Source organism: Xenopus tropicalis, chromosome 2 (genome assembly GCF_000004195.4).
Source record: "Xenopus tropicalis strain Nigerian chromosome 2, UCB_Xtro_10.0, whole genome shotgun sequence".
NCBI lineage: Eukaryota > Metazoa > Chordata > Amphibia > Anura > Pipidae > Xenopus > Xenopus tropicalis.
The window spans coordinates 97,921,705-97,942,442 of record NC_030678.2 but is presented as its reverse complement, the minus strand read 5'-3'; the positions used below and the strand labels follow the sequence as shown (position 1 = coordinate 97,942,442).

At 39.7% G+C, this 20,738-nt stretch overlaps 1 protein-coding gene across 1 annotated transcript; it reads right to left on the bottom strand.

Annotated features, from left to right (window-relative positions):
• Positions 1 to 1,249: 1,249 nt before the first annotated feature.
• asl (argininosuccinate lyase) lies at positions 1,250 to 20,506 on the bottom strand (the record flags this gene model as incomplete). Its single annotated transcript, NM_001113115.1, is given in 13 exon segments — positions 1,250 to 1,460; positions 3,200 to 3,306; positions 4,683 to 4,763; positions 5,300 to 5,383; positions 5,609 to 5,668; positions 6,994 to 7,078; positions 8,081 to 8,195; positions 10,767 to 10,829; positions 11,432 to 11,484; positions 13,751 to 13,828; positions 18,237 to 18,314; positions 19,342 to 19,439; positions 20,448 to 20,506. Coding segments are annotated over 13 exon segments (1,106 nt in total), but the record flags the coding sequence as incomplete, so codon positions are not given.
• Positions 20,507 to 20,738: the final 232 nt, after the last annotated feature.

Below are 20,738 nucleotides of genomic sequence, written 5' to 3'. Positions count from 1 at the left end.
TTCTTAAAATCTCATAGGAATAAATAGAATATGGGTGAATTTTTATGTATTAAAGGACATGTAAACCCCACATACAAAAATTTAATCAGAGAACAGCCTCTTTGAAATCTTTCAATACCTGCCACACTGGTTGTCCAGAAGTTAATAGTGTTAGGGTTATACCGATTATTAGGACCCCGGGCTCTTTTGTTGGTACACTGTCACGTGATACGGATCCGGGAACTTGCACAGAGAGACACAGACAAGTAGTGAATCTCCTAACAAATCCAGTTTATTGATGGTTTTGCCACAGATTATATACATGTAGATAAAGATATTCCATTATGCTTACGTAACGGGGGTTGGGGTGGGCACATATGCTTTGCAGTTATTAGCAGAAAACAGGAATTCATTTAGTGTAGCTGCTGAAGCTTATTTTGGTTTATTAGTCTTGAACATTTGCTGAGATAATAACTTGGACAGAGACAGGATCCTTCCTGGTTCCTTGCCCCGCCCCCCGACGTGACGTCACATGCTCCCTGCTTCAGCTCTGGTGTCTGTGTCTGTAATAGGGGGAGGGAGAGCAGGCATGCACGGAAAACCTCAAACTGGCCTGCTATTTATCTTTTTGTGTGGCAGAGCTCTTTGATGCAGGCAAGCAACGGAACGGTGAGTGACATAGGGAGGGAAGGAGAGAGGGAGAGGGAACTCCTTAAAGTAAAACTCACACTGAATAGGGGGGAGCCTGGCATCTTGCATACTGATTCCCTGCACGTATTTGTTCAGTAAGATTGATAGATCCTAATTTTATTGGAATTTATTTTGATTATTGAAACTTAGAAGCTGCTGCATTTCCCATCCTAGGCTTAAACTCGAGTCAATAGGTTTTTCCAGTTTTCTTAGGTAAAATTATATATTCGGATCGGCTTATACTCGAGTATATACAGTATGTGATTATGTATCAGGGGAAAAATGGCCACCAGGTGAAAGCTGCTATTTGCTTTAGGAAAATATGATGGTGCTGGCAAGCAGAGGGGATATATGCAGTACAAATGATGCCATTTGGGTGGGGGAGACATGCCCAACTGATATACATTGTAGGCAAATGTAGGCTTTACATGTCCTTTAAGCTCTAAAAGCACATTTATATATCTGCCCCATAATGTTTAGTGTTCTAAAGACTGCCTTCTTGTCTTTTTGTTCCCATCCTGGTGACCTATATGGCAATACAGAGAAACAACTGAATCAGGACTGGCATTACCAGGTTGGATTTAAATGCTTCTATATTAAAATATTTTTATTCAGCTGGCTTTGTTCAGTTAAGGTTATTTAACAATTATATACTGTGGGTCTTCATCCAAGTTCTCAGCTGTTCAATTTGCACAAGCACACTGCTCTTAGCTGTACCTCCTGCTGCAGTGTACTGCTCCACACTGTTTGTATAGTCCCACACTTTTGAAACATCACCACTGAACAGAGGGCTACAAGAAACAAGGATGTAAAACATTACCTATTTTGTATGCTTGAGTGCTGACAACACATTTGCCATTTACTTCTATGGCATCTTATTTGTTATCAGTGGCAAGTTTATTCTTTACAATTGTGATATACTTAATGTTGAAAAGTCATGGCAAAAAACTGGAATGCCTTTTTTTTTGCTGTGAACTTTCTGTTAAACTCTTGATTGTGATTTTTTTTTAATGCGAATTCCCAAAGGCACAGCCAAATCCCAACCACATTTTATAAAATCCCCCCCTAAGTGTCTTATATTATGGAAAGGCTAGGGGCTTGATTAAGAGCTACAAATCTACAGACAGAAACCCCAATGTGGAATTCCAGAAGTTGTGGTTCCACAACAGAATGTTTACATACTATCAGTTTCAACCAAAAAAAAAAAAAATACAGCTGCCTTGTAGGTAAATTGTGTTTTTCTTCTGATTTAGCAGGATAGTCTGGGTATGAAGGACATATTGTTGCACTGCCTAAACCTAAATGCACCAGCCTGCAATGGGATTTTACTGTGTACAAAAATTAGCCATATATTTCTTTGCATTTCTTTACCCTTAAAAGCAAAAGAGCTGTAGCTCAGATCAGTTTACTAGCACTTGAATATGTGTACACATATAAACTGTTACAATCATTTTCCAGAATGAATTATGCAATAGATAAGTCAAATGAGTTGGTACAAGTTTGGGACCTGATATCGAGCATGCTGGGAACCTGGGGTTTTTCAAGATAAGGGGGTATTTCCGTAATTTGGATCTCCAAACTTTATGGGGGGGGATTTACCAAAAATTTTTTTGGAATAATATTTGTTTGAAAACACAAAAAAAACTCTTGACATGTTTTAGCTGGCGTATTTTAGCATTTGGAATTGTTGTGGTCTTGTTGTATATTAAATCACAAAAATGTTTGTGATTTTCAGTGGCAAAAAGCATGACATCAAAAAGTCATGCTTTAGTAAATGCCCTGTTAAAGGGGACCTGTCACCCTAAGAAATAACTCCAAATTATTTTCTATATTGTTAGTTGAGCAAAATAAACTTCACTTACGCTAATATAAATAATATAAATCTTGTTTCCTTCCGTCTTGGAATTACTCAATCAAAGCAAGCAGGCAGCCACCATTTTGTGGACACGTTTATGACGGCAAACTTTGTATCATACCAAAATCATGTTATGTGCCAGGATGGGGGACCAGATGCCCATGCACTGGCTACACAATTAGATGATGAGGAGGGAGGGGAAAAGTGAGATGTGCAGTGAGATCTAGGTGGTGCTGAATGGAAAGTTAAAGTTATTGTCTGCCCCTTCTCTATGCCTAAGGCATAGAGGCGGCAGGCAATATATGATTGACAGCTGTGATTTTTAAATGCTTTTATAATGGGTTTGGATGTGTTAATATAAAAATGAATTTGGGTTTCATGTTTAGTTTGAAATGGACTTTTATTATACAACTTTTTATGTCTGGGTGACAGGTCCTCTTTAAGTCTACTAAAAACCGTCTAAACATTAAATAAATTTAATTGGATTGTTTGCAAGTACAATATAGTGTTTTGTTATTACAGAGAAGAAGGAAATATTTTTTTTTAAATTTGAACTGTTTGATTAAAATAAACTCTATGGGAGATGGCCATCCCGTAATTCTGAGCTTTCTGGATAACAGGTTTCCGGATAACAGATCCCATACCTATATTAGAGAACAGATTTTCATCTAATACCTGATGCTCTTCATGTCTTCTAATGAAAGTTTATCGACAGAAATTCCCTTGGTTTCTGCAAGCTGTACCACTTTTCCAGAGACTCCATGAGCTTGTCTGAAGGGCATCTTTGATAAAAGAAACCCAATTCAATTCAGAAAGCGTAAAAAAACAGGCAACATTTATAAGCTAAACATCACTATATTGCATGGCTATGAAGTTTAAAGGAGAAGGAAAGGTAAAAACTAAGTAAGCTTTATCAGAAAGGTCTATGTAAATACAGCCATAAGCACTCACTGAAACGCTGCACTGAGTTCTCTGTCAAAAGAAACAGGATTTGTTGTCTCTTTGTTTTCCAGAGTCTGCGCAGCTCTCTCCTCCCTCAAGAACTCCCTTCCCCCCTTAGGCATGTGTGATCTGAGCCAATCAGCAAGAAGCTTCCTCATATTCTTACAAACTCAGAATGTACACCTGTCTTGGTTTTGGTGCAGGAGCGAGGCATTTTGGGAACTTTCTTTACAGAGCTCAGTGTTTTTTTTCCCTATGAGGCTTCTGATCATCTGAACGGGAGAAATATGGGGAGACTTAAGGGAACTATTGAGACAACTGAAGGTATGCCTGCAGCTTGAGATTTACTCTTTATTAGCCTTTCCTTTTCCTTTAAGAGAAAAAACTTAAATTTAGTCTATAAATGCCTTTGTTTTATGTATTCTCAATAATAAATTACAAATAATAGTATATCTTCCCTTTTATGTAGCTCTGTAATTCTAATAATCTTTTTTTGCTTATCCAAAAAATATCCAATTTAACCGAGTGGAGTTTTGGATATGATAGCAATAGTGTAACTGCAAGCATAATTTAGCAGTTAGTGGGAACTGGTTATTTATAAAATTTACTGTGTGCTGCAGGTACATGCAGGCCAATTCATTAAATAAAAGTTTGATTTTTTTTTTTTTTCATCCAAATAACTCAGACTCACCAAACCTTAAAACTCAGTTTGCGTTTTTTTTTCAGTAATATATCCTGAGTATTCAAGGTTTCAGAAAACACTCATGGGCATTCTGCGTTTTTTTCCCCACATTTTTTTAACCCTTTTTTTCCTCGAACTGAGAAATGTTAACCCCCATAGTATCAAGAACAAGTTTTTGCTTTGCATTTTACACCTCTAAAAATAGAAATAATGCCCCTTGAAACCTTATTTTAAGCTGCTTTAATAAATATATTAACAAAAAAGCCATTCCACTCCTGCTGGCTGCTTTCCCAGGCTGATCAGGAGAGCTGGCGGCACTTTGCATTGCTAATACACTTCTGGTGGAGGGGACAACCAGAGCCTCAGTGAAGCACATCCTAATTTTCTTCTGGGGAAGACAAGTCAATCTCTCACTTCTAACATTGCAGCATTTGTAAAAGGGTTATCTATATGTTTCATCTAATCAAAAAGTATTTTTTTTATCAACTGTGCTTCTGATGCTTGATGACTGCATACAAAGGAAATAATACGCACCCCTTTCCTGACCAAGTAATAGGCAATGTCAGTGGCAAGCATATCTGGGCTTAAAGCTTTTTCCATTGCTTCTTTGTTTATCTGCAAATTAAAAAATGTAACAGATTAGCCCAGATGCAGACATACCGCCATCTAACCAATTATAAGAAGCACCTTGTAAAACAGGTGGTCATTCATCTACCCACATATATAATATTATGTTGATTAATGGACTTACATGCAAGGAGAGCTCAGAATATCGGAAGTCTGTCAGCAACAACAGACTTAAAGAAAACGTTGTTCTTTATATAAGAGATAATAAACAGGTTCCTAATAATAATATCATTTCTAGCATACAGGTATGGGACCTATTATTCAGATGACTCGGGACCTGGGGTTTTGTACAATCAAATTTATTGCCACACTGTGAGGGCAACATGACCACAGCTAGTACCGATGTTCAGTGGTAAGATTGTGTGAAGATGAGGGGAAAAGATGGGGTACAGTTATAAAATTTGAATGAAAGTTTGATGCTACAACTATGATGTACAAGTAACTCTATTTCCTACCACATGCTAGCTCAGATGCAAACAAACTACTAAAGTGGAATAGGGTTGTAGAACATTTATATCAAATACCTGCAATGTAGCAATTACACCAGATGCCACCTGAAGGACTGCACATACTGTGTCATACACATCAAACATAGCCTCTTTATCCTCCTGTTTAGGGAAAACATACACATCTGTATTAAACATGCATTGCTAGGTCTACTAGGTATATTCCAACAACTAGGAATAAGGCACACTGTCACTTTTTTATAACAGAAGTTGTGCTCTGCTTTAAAGTGACCTTTGCAAGGGATAAGGCTGCATGACTCAACTCGTACTAGACTTCAGCATGATTACTACACCAGCCTTGTCAAGTTCATCTTCATGTATGCTTACTTGCAAATCCTTATTGTATGTGCTTGGAAGTCCTTTTAGTGTTGTTAGGAACCCAGAGCACTGCACATAAAGAGAAAAAAATGAATATTTTTTTTAAAACTACTTTACTATGCATGTAGCCTAATTATACTAAATATAAGTTTGTATGAAATATACATGTAAAATGTTGCCAGTTTAATGCGACTAAGTTGTCTACGCCAGTGTTTTTCAACCTTTTTTGGGCAAAGGCACACTTGTTTCATGAAAAAAATCACGAGGCACACCACCATTAGAAAATGTTAAAAAATTTAACTCTGTGCCCAGCAGCAGTGCCCCCCTAGTACATTGGTGCCCAGCAGCAGTGCCCCCCTAGTACATTGGTGCCAAGAGCAGTGCCCCCCTAGTACATTGGTGCCCAGCAGCAGTGCCCCCCTAGTACATTGGTGCCAAGAGCAGTGCCCCCCTAGTACATTGGTGCCCTGCCTACGGCACACCAGGCAACATCTCGCGGCACACTAGTGTGCCGCGGAACAGTGGTTGAAAAACGCTGGTCTACGCCAGGGGTCCCCAACCGTTGGTCCGTGGGCTGCTTTCTAGTGGACCGCCTCTGTTCGCGGCCGCGGTGGATATGCTGCGTCACCTGAAGGCGCATATAAAAGCATCACGTCTTTATAGGCGCAACGCTTTTATACGTGCCTTTCTTCAGGCAGCGCTTCTCGTACGCAGCATATTCACCACGGCCGGGAACTAAATTAATGCGCAGGGGGTTTAGAGGCGCCGAGCAACGTGACGCACATATAGAGGCACAGAGGAAAGTGCAGCACATATAAAGGCGCAGATGGATGCGCGTATGAATGTGTCGCCCCCCCCCTTCTGGTCCGTGGAAAACTTTTCGTGCTTGACACCGGTCCTTGCTGCAAAAAAGTTTGGGGACCACTGGTCTACGCAATAAGAATGGCAAGCACCAAACCATGAGGAAGTTAATTAGTATATATTATAACTACATCTATATATGGTTATACAGCTGAAAGCATATGTTAATACTGACATTTATTTTCACATTGCAAAAAAAGGGGTAATTTTTCCATCAGCTACACAAATATTTACATTTTGAGACCTTTCTCTGGAAATTGGCTTTCTCACTACAACCTCTTTTTGTATCTTTTCCTGCATTGTTAAGTATATGATATATATTACATATTCTGCTGTGCTAGAGGATCATATCTACCTGTGGATATGTACCTTAAATGAAAAAGAAAAACAACTTTCACCCATTGATAAATACACTTCTAAAAATCCCATAGGAATGAATAGGAAGTAAGTGAATTTTCCTGTTGTAAACTCTCTGAAATTTCTCTGCCCCACTGTACAGGGCAAAAATTTTCTTATGTCCTGTTTTTACATACTCGTCCAAAAACACGTCCAGTTTTACCACGAATCAGTTCTAAACTGTCAGGATTCTTCTTTTGAGGCATTAAGCTGCTTCCAGTGCTAAGAAAACAAGCACAAAAAAGTAACATATTTCTATTAAATAAGTACTACTACATTATCCAAGTGAAGAAGCATATGCTTTAATGTATGTAATGCAACATATAGAGATAGTATGGTTAAATCATGGGTTTGATGCTGCAGGACTTAATTACAGCTGGTAAGTATCAGTAATATTGATGGAACTTAAAGTAGTAGTGTAACACTGCAGTGGCATGCATGGCCTTTTTTGTTGTGGTGCCTCCATGCCAATAAAATAAACAAAACAATGACTATAGGCCCACAGTTTCTAGGTGGTTTTTAACCACCCCTAAAAGCCATTTTCCAATTAGATAAGGTATTTCAATCTCTGGCCACAAGCATGTTACAAATATACAGTTGTGGTACCTGTACATCACAAAAACCACTGCAATGTTGTCTAGAAAAAATATGTAATCTCTATTGAGCAGGGTCTTTTTTACATGCTGTATTGATCAGTATTTGTATGTAATTTGTTTGATTTGATGTATACACCCTTTTATTGTCTATTATATATACAAGTGCTCTATAAATACTTGTTAATAAAAATAATAAAAAAAACTTTCTACCTGTGTGCTTATAATGGAGAAAAAACTATTAAAGTGATACTAACATTAAAATTACTTTTCAAAATATTAATGTACATTAAAAGTTATCTATAGGGAACGTTTATCATTTTTCTTTGCTAGGTCACCTTTGTTACTTAAAATTCCCAAATCTGACTGGTTTACCAACCTGAATGTCCTTTCTCAACCTGTCAAAAAATAATTTCTAACACTAACTAACTACTGCAACGCAAATATGGTAGCCACTTTTATACAGGAACATGGATGATCAGATAGGTGATGTAAAAGCATCAAACAAAACGTTTAAGCCACATTTATATAGCACATGCAAAGACAATATTACATTATGTGTAAAAGGTTTAATTCTGGTGTATGTCTTTAAAAAAAAGAACTTGTATTGAAATAGAAAAAAATAAATCACCTGTAAGAGTCAGACAAAGTTACAAAGCCAAATTCCTTTGTGCTGTAGATAATAAGATCTTCTGACATTTTACTAAGGTGAGTCATGCACAGAGAGGCCCAGAACAGAAACTCAGCTGAAACCAAATTCAAATAAAATGATTGGCAATAAGTTATGACAAGTTGCACTACTCACATATTAGAATTATGCTACCTATTGTAATTGCCTTGTGCTCCGTGTCCTTTCATGAGTAATAAAAGAGTGCAACACAACACTGAGACAATTTGCCATTTTGGTAGAGAGAAGTAAAGATTTTCTTGTAAAGCCAATACTTTAAAAATGTATCAATGTTTTCCCATTGGAAAGTGGAAAAAAAGAGCAGGATGTTTATTTGCAAAATAGATTTATGATGGTATCAGCCACACAGGCCAATGTGATCCAATAAGTAGGGGCGTAACTACAGTGGAAAAAGACCCCGCGATTGCAGGGGGGCCTAGCAGTGCAAAGGGCCCAGCAAGCCCTAAGTAAGAGCAATTTTATAACATCTTGGGAGAACTGGTCAACTTAACATTGTTTTGGGGCCCTTAATTTAATTTTCTGTGGGGCCCAGTAACATCTAGTTACACCACTACAAGGAAGATTACTTGCAAGATTTCTTTTGCCCAGGTAAGTGGCACAAGTGATGGGGAATTAAAACATAAGCTATAATGGTTTAATAATTTGCATTTAGTTGTTTGACCATATAAACAAAAAGAGTAAAATGCTATGTTGTAATTTAAAAGTTCAAACAAGGTTGGTGAGCTTGGAAAAAAAATGAACGGACTATTTTTAACTGACGCAGAATTTGTTCTACGCATAACTTAGGGCAATTCATTACTACAAGTGTTTATTTAATTTATAAAACAATGGGGCACATTTATCAAAGTATGATTGTTTCCAATTACAAACAATTCGTAAGTAAGTTTTCATATTGTGCATATTTTATGTGACTTTTTCGTTAATTTGCGCAAATTTTTCATACTTTGCAACAATTTGCGTAACAAAATCGTATTTGTCGCGCCAAGTACGAAAGTTTCGGATTCATTTAAGCTTCGTTAACGTTACTTTTCTTGGGTCAGGTTGGAGCTGCATTTGTGACATTTTCGATCATCAGAAATTATCGTATCTAATCCGAATTTTACCCATTTCGGGATTTGAAATCGTACTTTGATGAATCTGCCCCAATGTGTGTTAAATTGTGCACTGCAGGGCCGCCATCAGAAATCACGGGGCCCCTCACAACAAAATTTTCTGGGTCCCACCCACCCAAGCCCCCAATGGCCCCTCCCTCCCACACCCCCAATGGCCCCTCCCACCCACACCCCCAATGGCCCCTCCCATCAATACAAGGGACACACAGGCATTGGTAGTGAGGGCCCACTAAAACCTTGGTAGCCAGGGCCCCCCTAAAACATTTGTGGCCAAGGATTACGTTTTGCATTAGTGCCAGTGCCACTAAAACATTGCTAGCCTGCCCAGGGCCCCCTAAAACATTGGTGGTCCTCCCCTAGTGTCCCCCATACAATGGCCCGCTCTCCGCTGCTTCTTGCCGCTCCCCCCCACCACCCCCCCCACCCCACAGAATCCTCCTGCTTCTTCCAGGGTCCCCCAAGCATCCTGCTGCTTCCTTCAGGGGCCCCCCCAAGCATCCTCCACCTTCCCCCAGGGCCCCCCAAAGCATCCTCCACCTTCCCCCAGGCCCCCCCAAGCATCCTCCACCTTCCCCCAGGCCCCCCCCAAACATCCTCCACCTTCCCCCAGGGCCCCCAAGCATCTTCCGCCTTCCCCCAGGGCCCCCCAAGCATCTTCCACATTCCCCCAGGCCCCCCCCAAACACCCTCCACCTTCCCCCAGGCCCCCCCAAACATCCTCCATCTTCTCCCAGGGCCCCCCCAAGCATCTTCCACCTTCCCTCAGGCCCCCCCAAACATCCTCCACCTTCCCCCCAGGCCCCCCCCCAAACATCCTCCACCTTCCCCCAGGGCCCCCCCAAGCATCTTCCACATTCCCCCAGGCCCCCCAAACATCCTCCACCTTTCCCCAAGGCCCCCCCAAACATCCTCCACCTTCCCCCAGGCCCCCCCCCAAACATCCTCCACCTTCCCCCAGGCCCCCCCCAAACATGCTCCACCTTCCCCCAGGCCCCCCCCAAACATCCTACACCTTCCCCCAGGGCCGCCCCAAGAATCCTCCAGTCCCCCCCCCCCCCCCCGCTGCCAGCATCTTTTGTCCAGGGCCCGGGCGTTTAAAGGGGGCCCGGCCGGGCTCTGTTACTGTTTTTGCTGGTATCCGCTGTGATGTCCCGAACTCGCCGCTACATGTGCGCTTTTATAGGGTTGCGCCCCGTGCGTGTGACGTCAGTACGCACAGGGCGCAACCTTATAAAAGCGCACACACAGCAGGGAGTTCGGGACATCACAGCGGATACCAGCAAAAACAGTTACAGAGCCCGGCCGGGCCCCCTTTAAACGCCCGGACCCGGGACAACTGTCCCCCCTGATGGCGGCCCTGGTGCACTGTTATATATTTGTAAGTTTGTTCAATAAGAGAACTGTTTCTTACTGAAAAAATGTATATATGGAGCTTCATGCAATATGTTTTAGAGAATCTGAATTATGTTAAGAAACAAAACAAAACAAAAACCAAACAAACAGAACTGCAGTTATACCTATAAAGTCTCTCTCGCTGGTTGCATCCATACTGTTGAGGCTGAGGGAGTCAAAGTGTAGTTCTAATTGAAAAGGAAAAAAAGATAAATGAATTCACCTGTTGAAGGTATTACATGACAAGTATATAATAATGGATATACATACATAAGGGGATCATATAATAACATTTCTAATGTTTTATTTACCAGTAGGTCCTTCCAGTGGACACGAGGGCACCCACTCCGTTTAGAAGATGGGAGGTTCCATTTAGATATTCGGAAAGGATTTTTTGTACTGTGAGAGCTGTGAAGTTGTGGAATTCCCTCCCCGAATCAGTCGTGCTGGCTGATACATTATATAACTTTAAGAAGGGGCTGGATGGATTCTTAGCAACTGGGGGAATACAGGGTTATGGGCGATAGCTCTTAGTACAAGTTGATCCAGGGACTGGTCCGATTGCCATCTTGGAGTCAGGAAGGAATTTTTTCCCCTCTGTGGCAAATTAGAGAGGCTTCAGATGGGGTTTTTTGCCTTCCTCTGGATCAACTAGTAGTTAGGCAGGTTATATATATAGGCATTATGGTTGAACGTGATGGGCGTATGTCATTTTTCAACCCAACTTACTATGTTACTATCTATGTTACTATGTTACTATATCATTTTAGTTCAAGGAAATAAAGCATACCTTTGCGAAGAAGTTCTCTGTCTACTCCCAATGGATTACCAGCTATTGCGCCACTGTCAATAAACACAAAAAAGTTGGGGTTGTAACATAAGATTTTCCTAAAGCACAAATCCTTCCCTAGCAGTTAAAAACTCACCAAACCATTCAGAAGATATAATAGTTGAAACAAACAGACTGATCACCACTCCGGACAAAAGTTTGCTGTGTGTATTCCATATTAGCGATACAGTCTTGAACATCCCACAAATAACGCTCCATGCAATGCATGTCAATGACAATGACACAATCAAACCAAGACCCTGTTCAAAACAACCTTAAAGGAACACTAAACCCAACCATAAAGCCCTCCTACTGCCCCCTCTAGTTCTCTATAGATGTTGAAGAAAAACATAATTAAACATGGAAACCAATTCACCAATAAGAATTCTACTGACAGAAAACTTAATTAAAGATGCAAGAGAATTGACCAATGGGAATGCTGATTCCCTACATTACCTGATGCATCTTGCTGTTACCTTACATATAGAGATAAATGTCATTTTTTCCCTTCATTATATGACACACAGATCAGACATGGGGATAAAGGACAGACTTGTTCAGTCCTGGTAAACTGTGCTTAATGCTCCCAACTCCAATTGCAGGAACAGAAAACATGGAGCCAGATTTACACACATCAGCTGGGATTCTCATTGGAGGATTCTTTTGCATTTCAATGCTGCTGCAGGCACTGGAGACCCGGAAATGTTTTATTGTGCAATATTGCTTTAAGAATACAACCCTGATGTTGTCCAGCGTCCCTCTACCTTCATTATATGTTATTCTGGGATTTGTAGTCCAGCAACAGAGTAAAGTTTGGTTGAGCAGTGCTGTGCAGTGGGGTTTAGTGCCCCTTTAAAGGAGTTGTAAACCCAGTCATGATGCTGTTCCACTGTGCCCCCTACTTTCGCTATAAAAGTTGCCAAAAAAAACCATAATTATAGATGCAAGAAAATTGACCAATGAGAATTCCACTGAAAAAACTTCATTATAAATGCAAAAGAATTGACCAGTGAGAATGCTGATTCACAGCACTATGTCAGGCATCTTGCAGTTATCTTACTAGAGATAATTATGTCATTTTTTTCTGTCATTCTATTACACTGGAATCAGACATGGGAATAAAGGACAGAATTATTCAGTGCTGGGAAACTGTGCTTAATGCTCCCAACTCCAATTGCAGGAACAAAGAACATGGAGGCAGATTTACACAGATCACACAAAAAAAAATTAACTGATGAAAAGGGGTGCAATTTTTCATCCTTTTCACTTTACAGAGCTCTGTATTTTGCCCCTGGGTTTTAACCCATAGCTAACAAATTCACTTTTTGCTTTTATTGTTCTATTTGCATCTGGGTGAAAAAGTACCAGTAAAATCATTTCTGTGGGTTACAGCCCTGGTGCAGATTTGCTCAGTGTGTAGATACTGCCAAGTCTGTGTAGAGGCAGCAAAAGAGAAAAGAGAAAAGGAGATGTGAACATTGTCAGGATTCCATCAAGTCACTGACTCAGCTAACTTTTCAGTCTACATGCCTGACATGAATGATCCAACAGGCTTTTATTATACTGATCAGTTAATATATACAGATATATACCACATGGGTGGGCACACGCGGGTAGGGGGTCATTCTACTATACACGTGCAGTTTTTATTTTATTATCTATCTTGCAATAACTAAATATAAAGAAGCTTCAGTTTCCCTGTTTAATCAAGAAGCCTTTCAGTAGCTTAGTGTATGCACTCAAAGATAACAGTATTATTGCACCACAAAAAGCATATATTCAAATACATAAACACTGTATATACAGGCCCTCGACATGTGTTGGCTTTCATTTTCCAGCATTATGACCACAATATACACCTTTCCTAAATCTTTGAATTTAATTAAAGCATAGTTGCATATTAGCATATAGTTACTTAGTTAAGTTGGTTAAAAAAAAAAAAAAAGACCAAAGTCTACCAAGTTCAACCCCTCCAAATGAACTCTAGTGCACATATATACACACTCTTACTGGCCAATCTATGTTCTTACATATACAAACTATATACACCAGTACTTATTGTAGGTTTTAGGACACTGAATCACAATAGCTTTTCATATTATGCTTGCTCAAGAAATCATCCAAGCCCCTCTTAAAGGGATTAACAGAATATGCCATTAGAACATCACTAGGAAAACTAGATTGTGTCTCATTAATCCTAGAAAATGTTTCAAAAACAAATTTTACATTAAAATATATACATTGTTTATTCTTGAAGAAATTATTACGTGAATAACTTACCTGCCCAGAGGCAAAATGTTGACCCGCTTCTTCACTTCTCCCAGTCTCTCAGCATCCCTGGACAAAGCTACTGCATGACTGTGTAGAAAATACACATGCTTAGCCTTATTTCTAGCAACATCAAACTGCTCCTTTGTATCTTTTAGTAGCCTTTTAAGGTTAGATTTTTTTGTTAAACACACTTTGACCAGTAACAAAACCTTTCATTCTTGCAATGGTTTCATTCTTGACTTTGTTTAATAAACCTCTTTACTCAATTACCTGAGACCCAGGAACAGTGTAAAATTTAGCTTATTTGCCTATACGTTGTCAAATTAACCCACCCCTATCCAGTCTTTAACCTTATCGCACATCTTTCCCTCCTGATGGTACTAATAACTCTAACATAGTAGTTTCTTTATAAAATTTACCTTAATTTCTCCTCTGCCCATCCCTCACTTTTCTCTTGAAATATTCCTCCAATGGCCAAGAGATGAAAAATACTGTTAAACCTAAAGTTCCCAATGTCTTTGTGCTGCATATAAAATCTAAACAAATGCAGCACAACCACAAATTATTCTCTTTTTACACTAAATTCAGACAACCAAGGACTGTGTTCCTTCCAATATTCACATAATATTGAAGTTCTTTCATACCCCATAGTAGCATTTCCATGACCAAATTGCTTTGATAAAGCATAAGGTTATGTCAAGTCATCATTTTATGTTAGTACCCACAGCCATTCTCCAGCTTGTGTCAACCATACACCTGTAAGTTAAAAAGAAACTAGCCCTCATATTACTGTATGATGTCTAATACTGAGTAACATACAATACTCACACAAATTCGTTTATGAATACAGTTATCAAGCCCCTCACTTCTGGGGGTAAAAGCAAAACTCTTACAGATTTTACAGAGCCCACTGATCAAGGAAACATCACCTTTGGGTGTGAGAAGCACTTTGTCAGCAGTAGTATGGGATCCATTATCTGGAAACCCATTATCCAGAAAGCTCTGAATTACAGGAAGCCAACTCTCATTTTATAAAAAAGTCTAATTTTTACATTTTTCTCTGTAATAATAAAACAGTACCTTGTACGTGATCCTAATTATGCTGCACATGTTGTTTTGCCATATTGATGGTAAAACAATCCTATTGGGTTTTTAAAATTTAACAATATATGGAGATCCAAATTATGTAAAGACCCCTTTCCATAAAAGCCCAGGTCCCAAGCATTCCGGATAATAGATCTTTTACCTATAGATGCTTGAATATATTTTGCATAACAACCTTTTTTATGTTATAGTTAACAAACTTCATGTTGGATTGAAAAACATGAAGTCACTGAATGGGCTCTGCCCACTTTCTCTAACCTTGGACCACAGTTATATGGTAAAAACCACTGTGCAAAGTTTGGGGACCCTGGTTTTAATAGTGTCTGAATGGCAGAAACTAAAGTTTCAAGTAGAAACAATAGCACAGGCACTCAGGAGCTGCATACGGGACTAGCCCTTTAAATATCTTTATTGCATTTCCGCAATAAAGATATTTAAAGGGCTAGTCCCATATGCAGCTCCTGAGTGCCAGTGCTATTGTTTCTACTTGGAATGTTTGGGAGGGTGCCGGTCCCTCCAGCAGTGTGCACCGAGCGGTGAAGTTTTTGGAGAGCTGAGGGTGTGCAAATACAAGGTCATTTTGTTCGTTTACGTAGAAACTAAAATTTCCCCACTGAAAGTCAACGAGTGACATCTGATGGGCGGTTGGTGGCTCCAACCCCTTTTACTAACCTGGAACTGCAGTTACCCATAGACTAACTCTGCAAAGTTTAGGGACCCTAGGATTAATAGTTAAAGAACGGCAGTAGTTAAAATTTAAACCAATAAAAGTCAATAGGTGAATTGTGACTGGTGGTTGGTGACCCCGTCCCCTTTTTCTAACCTTGAGTCGAAGTCACTCAGTGACAAACAGTGGGCACCCTGGCATAAATTGTGTGAGAATTACAGCATTTTAAATTTAAACTAATAAAATTCAGTGGATGAAATCTGATTGGCTGTTAGTGGCCCAACCCACTTTTCCTATTTTTGAACTGCAGTCCCCCAGTGACCAACTTTGCAATTTTTGGGGACTCAGGCATAAAAATTGTGAGACTGACAGCATTTTACACTTCACCATTGAAAGTAAATAGGTGAAATGTGATTGGCTGTTGGTGGCTCTGCCCACATTTTTCTAACTTTGAACGGCAAATACCCAGTGACTAACTCTGTAAACTTTAACAACCCTGGAATTAATATTTAAAGGAAAAATAAAGTCAAAGTCACTTGGGGGTGCCAAAATGTTAGGCACCCCCAAGTGACTTTGACCGCCTACCTTTTACCCCGGGCTGGTGCCCCTGTGAGGAAGGAACAGCACCAGCCCGGGGTAGCTGCCGGCGCTTCCTTGCTGCTGATTCGCTGCGCGCGCATGCGCAGTAGAGTGAAAAGCCGAACTTAAATGTTAAAGTCGGCTTTTCACTCTACTGCGCATGCGCCCACCGCTGGCACTCAGGAAAAGGAAGCGAGGAAGACGGAAGCGCTGCGCTCCAGGTGCCCCGGGCTGGTGCTGTTTTCTCCTAACAGGGGCACCAGCCCGGGGTACGAGGTAAGCGGTTAAAGTCACTTGGGGGTGCCTAACATTTTGGCACCCCCAAGTGACTTTGACTTTCGTTTCCCTTTAAATAATGGCATCAGTTTAAATATAAACCAATGAAATCTAATGGGTGGAAATGGATTGGCTGTTGGTGGCTTCGCCCACTTGTTCTAACCCTGAATATGTTGTCACCCAGTGACTGACTGTGCAAAGTTTGGGAACCCATACATAAATAGTGTGAGAAAAGCAGCATTTTAAATTTAAACCAAAAAAATAGGTGAAATCTGATTGGCTGTTGAAGGCTCTGCCCACTTTTTAAAACCTAAAAATGCAGTCCCCTAGTGACCTTGGTGTTAATACTATGAGAATAGCAGCAGGCTGAATTTCCCCATTGAAAATCAATAGTTAAAATCTGATTGTGTGTTTGTGGCTCCACCCACTTATTTTAACTGGTTACCTGGTGACAAGCTCTGCAAAGTTTGGAGACCTTAGTATTAATATTTAAAGAATGACAGCAGTTTAAATATAAACATATGAAGTCTATAGGTGAAATCTGATTGGCTGTGGTTGGCCCCGCCCACTTTTCTAAACTTGGAACATAGTCACCCAGTGACAAACTGTGCAAAGTTTGGGGACCCTGACATTAAACATGTGATAATGGCAGCAGTTAAAATTTCCCCACTGAAAACAATGAAAGAAATGTGATTGGCTTTTGGCGGCCCCGCCCACTTTTTGTAACCTTGAGTATGTAGTCACGCAGTGACTGACGTTTGTGTAAAGTTTGTGTAAAGTTTGGGAACCCTGGCATCAAACCAATAAAATTTAATAGGTGAAATCTGATTGGCTGTTGGTGGCTCCGCCTAGTTTTTCAAAACTAAAACTGCAGTCCTCTAGTGACCAACTGAAAAGTTTGGGGACCCTGGGGTTAATTCTGTGAGAATCGCAGGAGGTTGAATTTCCCCATTAAAAGTCAATCTAAGGTAAATCTAAGGTAAAATCTGATTGAGCTGTTGGTGGCTCCACCAACTTTTTCTTACCTTGAACCACAGTTACCTGGTGCCTAACTCTGCAAAGTTTTGGGACCCTGGCGTTATTACTGTGAGAATGACAGCAGGTTGGATTTCAACCAAGTCAATAGGTAAAATCTGATTGGCTGTTAGCAGCTCTGCCCACTTTTGGGCATTCGGCAATCCTCATATTTTCATTCAGGCTGACCCCATGACTATGTGATTTAAGTTTGGGGAGTGTAGCCTCAAAGCTGTAAGATTGGCAGCAGTTTCAATCTCCCCATTAAAGTCAATGGGTACAATTTGATTGGCTGTTGTTGGCCCCTCCCACTTTGGGTCATCCAACAAATGTCGCTGTTTCATTCGGGGTGACCCCTTGATTATGTTATTCAAGCTTGGGGAGTGTAGCTTCAAAGCTGTAAGAGTGGCAGCAGTTTGAAAATCTTCCCTGTCAAAGTCAATGGAAAAATTGGGGTGTTTGGAGGGGCGCCACAAAAAGACGGGGGGGCGGGATCGCTTAGAAAAGCATAAGCAACCTGCTCCGCTATAGGGCAAAGAAGTGTGGAGAGTTTGGTTGTTGTACCCATAAAACTGTAGGAGGAGTAGCGTTTAGAAAATGGGGGGCACTAAGAATAAGAAGAAGCAGAAGAAGAACAGTATGTTGGGGTTTTCAACCCAACACAATAACACCTTAAATATATGTCTCTGTGGAAGTACCTCCAGTCTTGTTACTTCTCTTTTCTCTCCTTATGACACCACCTTTTTTAATAAAGTTCATCCTATCCATCATTTGTAAGAGCCCTGGCATCCACCCCATGTGTCTCAATAATCCTTGATTTTATGACCCTATGATGATTATTATTGTAGAAGTTACCTTAGTATCCAGTGACTCCAACGTATAGGTTGAGCCCTTTGCATGTGGGTATATCCTGGAAAGAGTATGTTGACTTCTCTGCAAAAAGCAGCATCAGAAATATAACAAAATGAGATAAACAAAGAGTATTGCCTGTGAATCCCCACTTAATATGCTACCCATGTATTGTCATCTTTATTTCTCTTTTATGGCCTGCTTGCACATACCAATGCACATGTCCACTTGCATTTGTACCATTAGTAAATGAGCCATAATGACAGAGGGGGATTTTCCTGTTATTGTTGCATTTTAAAGATTTGCAGTCACAAGGGCAGCTATAAAAATCTTCCTCCAGTTCAATGCTCTGCTTTAATAAGACACTGCAATGGATCCCATTTTAATGGGCCTAGCTGGTTTTAGATTAAAGCTTTATTCACTGGGCATAGAACCGAATAGAATTTTCTGATTATTCCAGATGAAAATACTCTTTTTCCATAGAATCAAGTCTATTATATATACAAATTAATCATGTTTTGCACAATGTTCGAATTGTATATGTTGCCTAATCAAAACATCTGACATAAAAGCAGTTCAGTGATAAAACTAAAAAAATCTACCAAAGGTCATTAAATCATGTGCCCTGTCTCTTGTGATCTGCAGGTCAGTACCCAGGTGATTGCAAATAACTTGCAGTTAAAATGAGGATTCTGCAACATTTTAGATATTTGTATAATGTTGAGCTTTGTTAGGACAGTCTTTCTATGTCTGTTTGCTGTTTTGCCTGGACAATAATCCACCTTCAAGGTTGTAAACCTCATGACAAAACTAGACAAAGATTATACAGGAACAGATTTTGATGGCAGAGATAAATTATAATAATAATATACTTACTGTGTGCAAAATTGAATAGCTTTATGTTTACAAATACAACTTTTTGCCATTTTCTTATACTGATCATGTGCAAATTCTACAACAGATTAGCACTGAATAAAATGTTATTTAATTAATATATAATATAGTATCTACATAGATGTTATCCATGTGTGTGTTATAAATATTATGGGAAGGACATCTGCAGTTGACTGTGACCCTTTATTGTGACAATATTTGACCAAGGCTGACTTACATGGCTGCTCTCTCTACCATGGTTTGGATTAGATGAGTTAAATGGGTGTAGAGTGTTGAGCAAGAGTCTCGTAACCACAGTCTCATGTCTGTAACAACCTGTTAAAAAATTAGCAGTGAGAGTGGCATCTGAATTGTGAATACTGAAATTCTTTAATTGCAATATAGACTATAACCCAAAGTATATAAAACTTTGCCTAACTCTAACAAGTGTAACTTGGGAATAATTAGGGCAAATTAAGTCCTTACCAACCAAAATATTCACCAATCAAAAAAATATTAATTTAAATTTGTTGACAAAAGATACTGAATATATTGGACTTCTCTGTTCAGGACACACTGGTACAATTTCCTTGCAGTACAAAAGATAACCTCTGTGAAGTTATTTTAGACCTGTATGCTACTGGAAACGTATGATCCCTCCAGGCATTTGGCAGAGACATATCCAGTTTCTTTTTAAAGCCCTACCACAAAGCAAAAATGGGTTTCTCCATTTATGAACATGTTTTGGGAGACCTACATAAAATATGGGGTTGAAAGGATACAATAAGTTAACAAGAAACAAATCTTTTCTACCCTTACTTAATTGATGATATGCACCTCTCCCTGTAGGAACTCTAGGCTTGAAACCAATTGACAACACTCTAAACACAAACCAAAACTATTTCGAGGAATTCTAGAGTGCCCAGCACATAAAGTTATAGGTTTTAGTCATGCTCGGGTTATAATCATGTGCAGCAACATAAAAACAGACCTCAATGATACTCCCTCAATTTAGCCACCAAAGGTGGATATTATTTGAGGGGTGCAAAGGCTCTGGACCTTTAGTTTCAAGACTCACACTTGGTTGATTTTTTTTATCTGATATATGACACATATTAACCTATATAAATGCAGTAATGTAAAGGGACCCCTCACAACTCATTGATTTGTTTTCATATCTGTTTGAACATTGCTGGACATGATTATAACCTAATATATTAAGCACTTTACACCTGCTGGAAATACTCTTGGTTTGTGTTACAGTGTAGGGGTAAACTTTTCTCTCACAACATGCAAAATTCAGTACTTTGGTCTATATTTGCAATTATATTATAAGAACCATACCTGATCATTCCTACTTCTTCCAGTGTGGAGCTTTCCGGCAACCTCACCAATCAGTTCCTGGGAATAAAACAAATGCCTGAGCTAACTTTATATATGAGCACAAACATAAAGTTGATCAAAGTTGATAGCTGTAGCACTCAAGCAAGCCCAAACAGCAGTGGGAAGGCCAGCAAGGTATTTTCTGTATTTGAAAGAGGGAAAATTAACTTAAGGAGAGGGCATTTTTTCTCTACAAAGCACTAATAAGGCCCCATCTAGAATATGCACTAGTTTTGGTTCCCAGTAATCAAA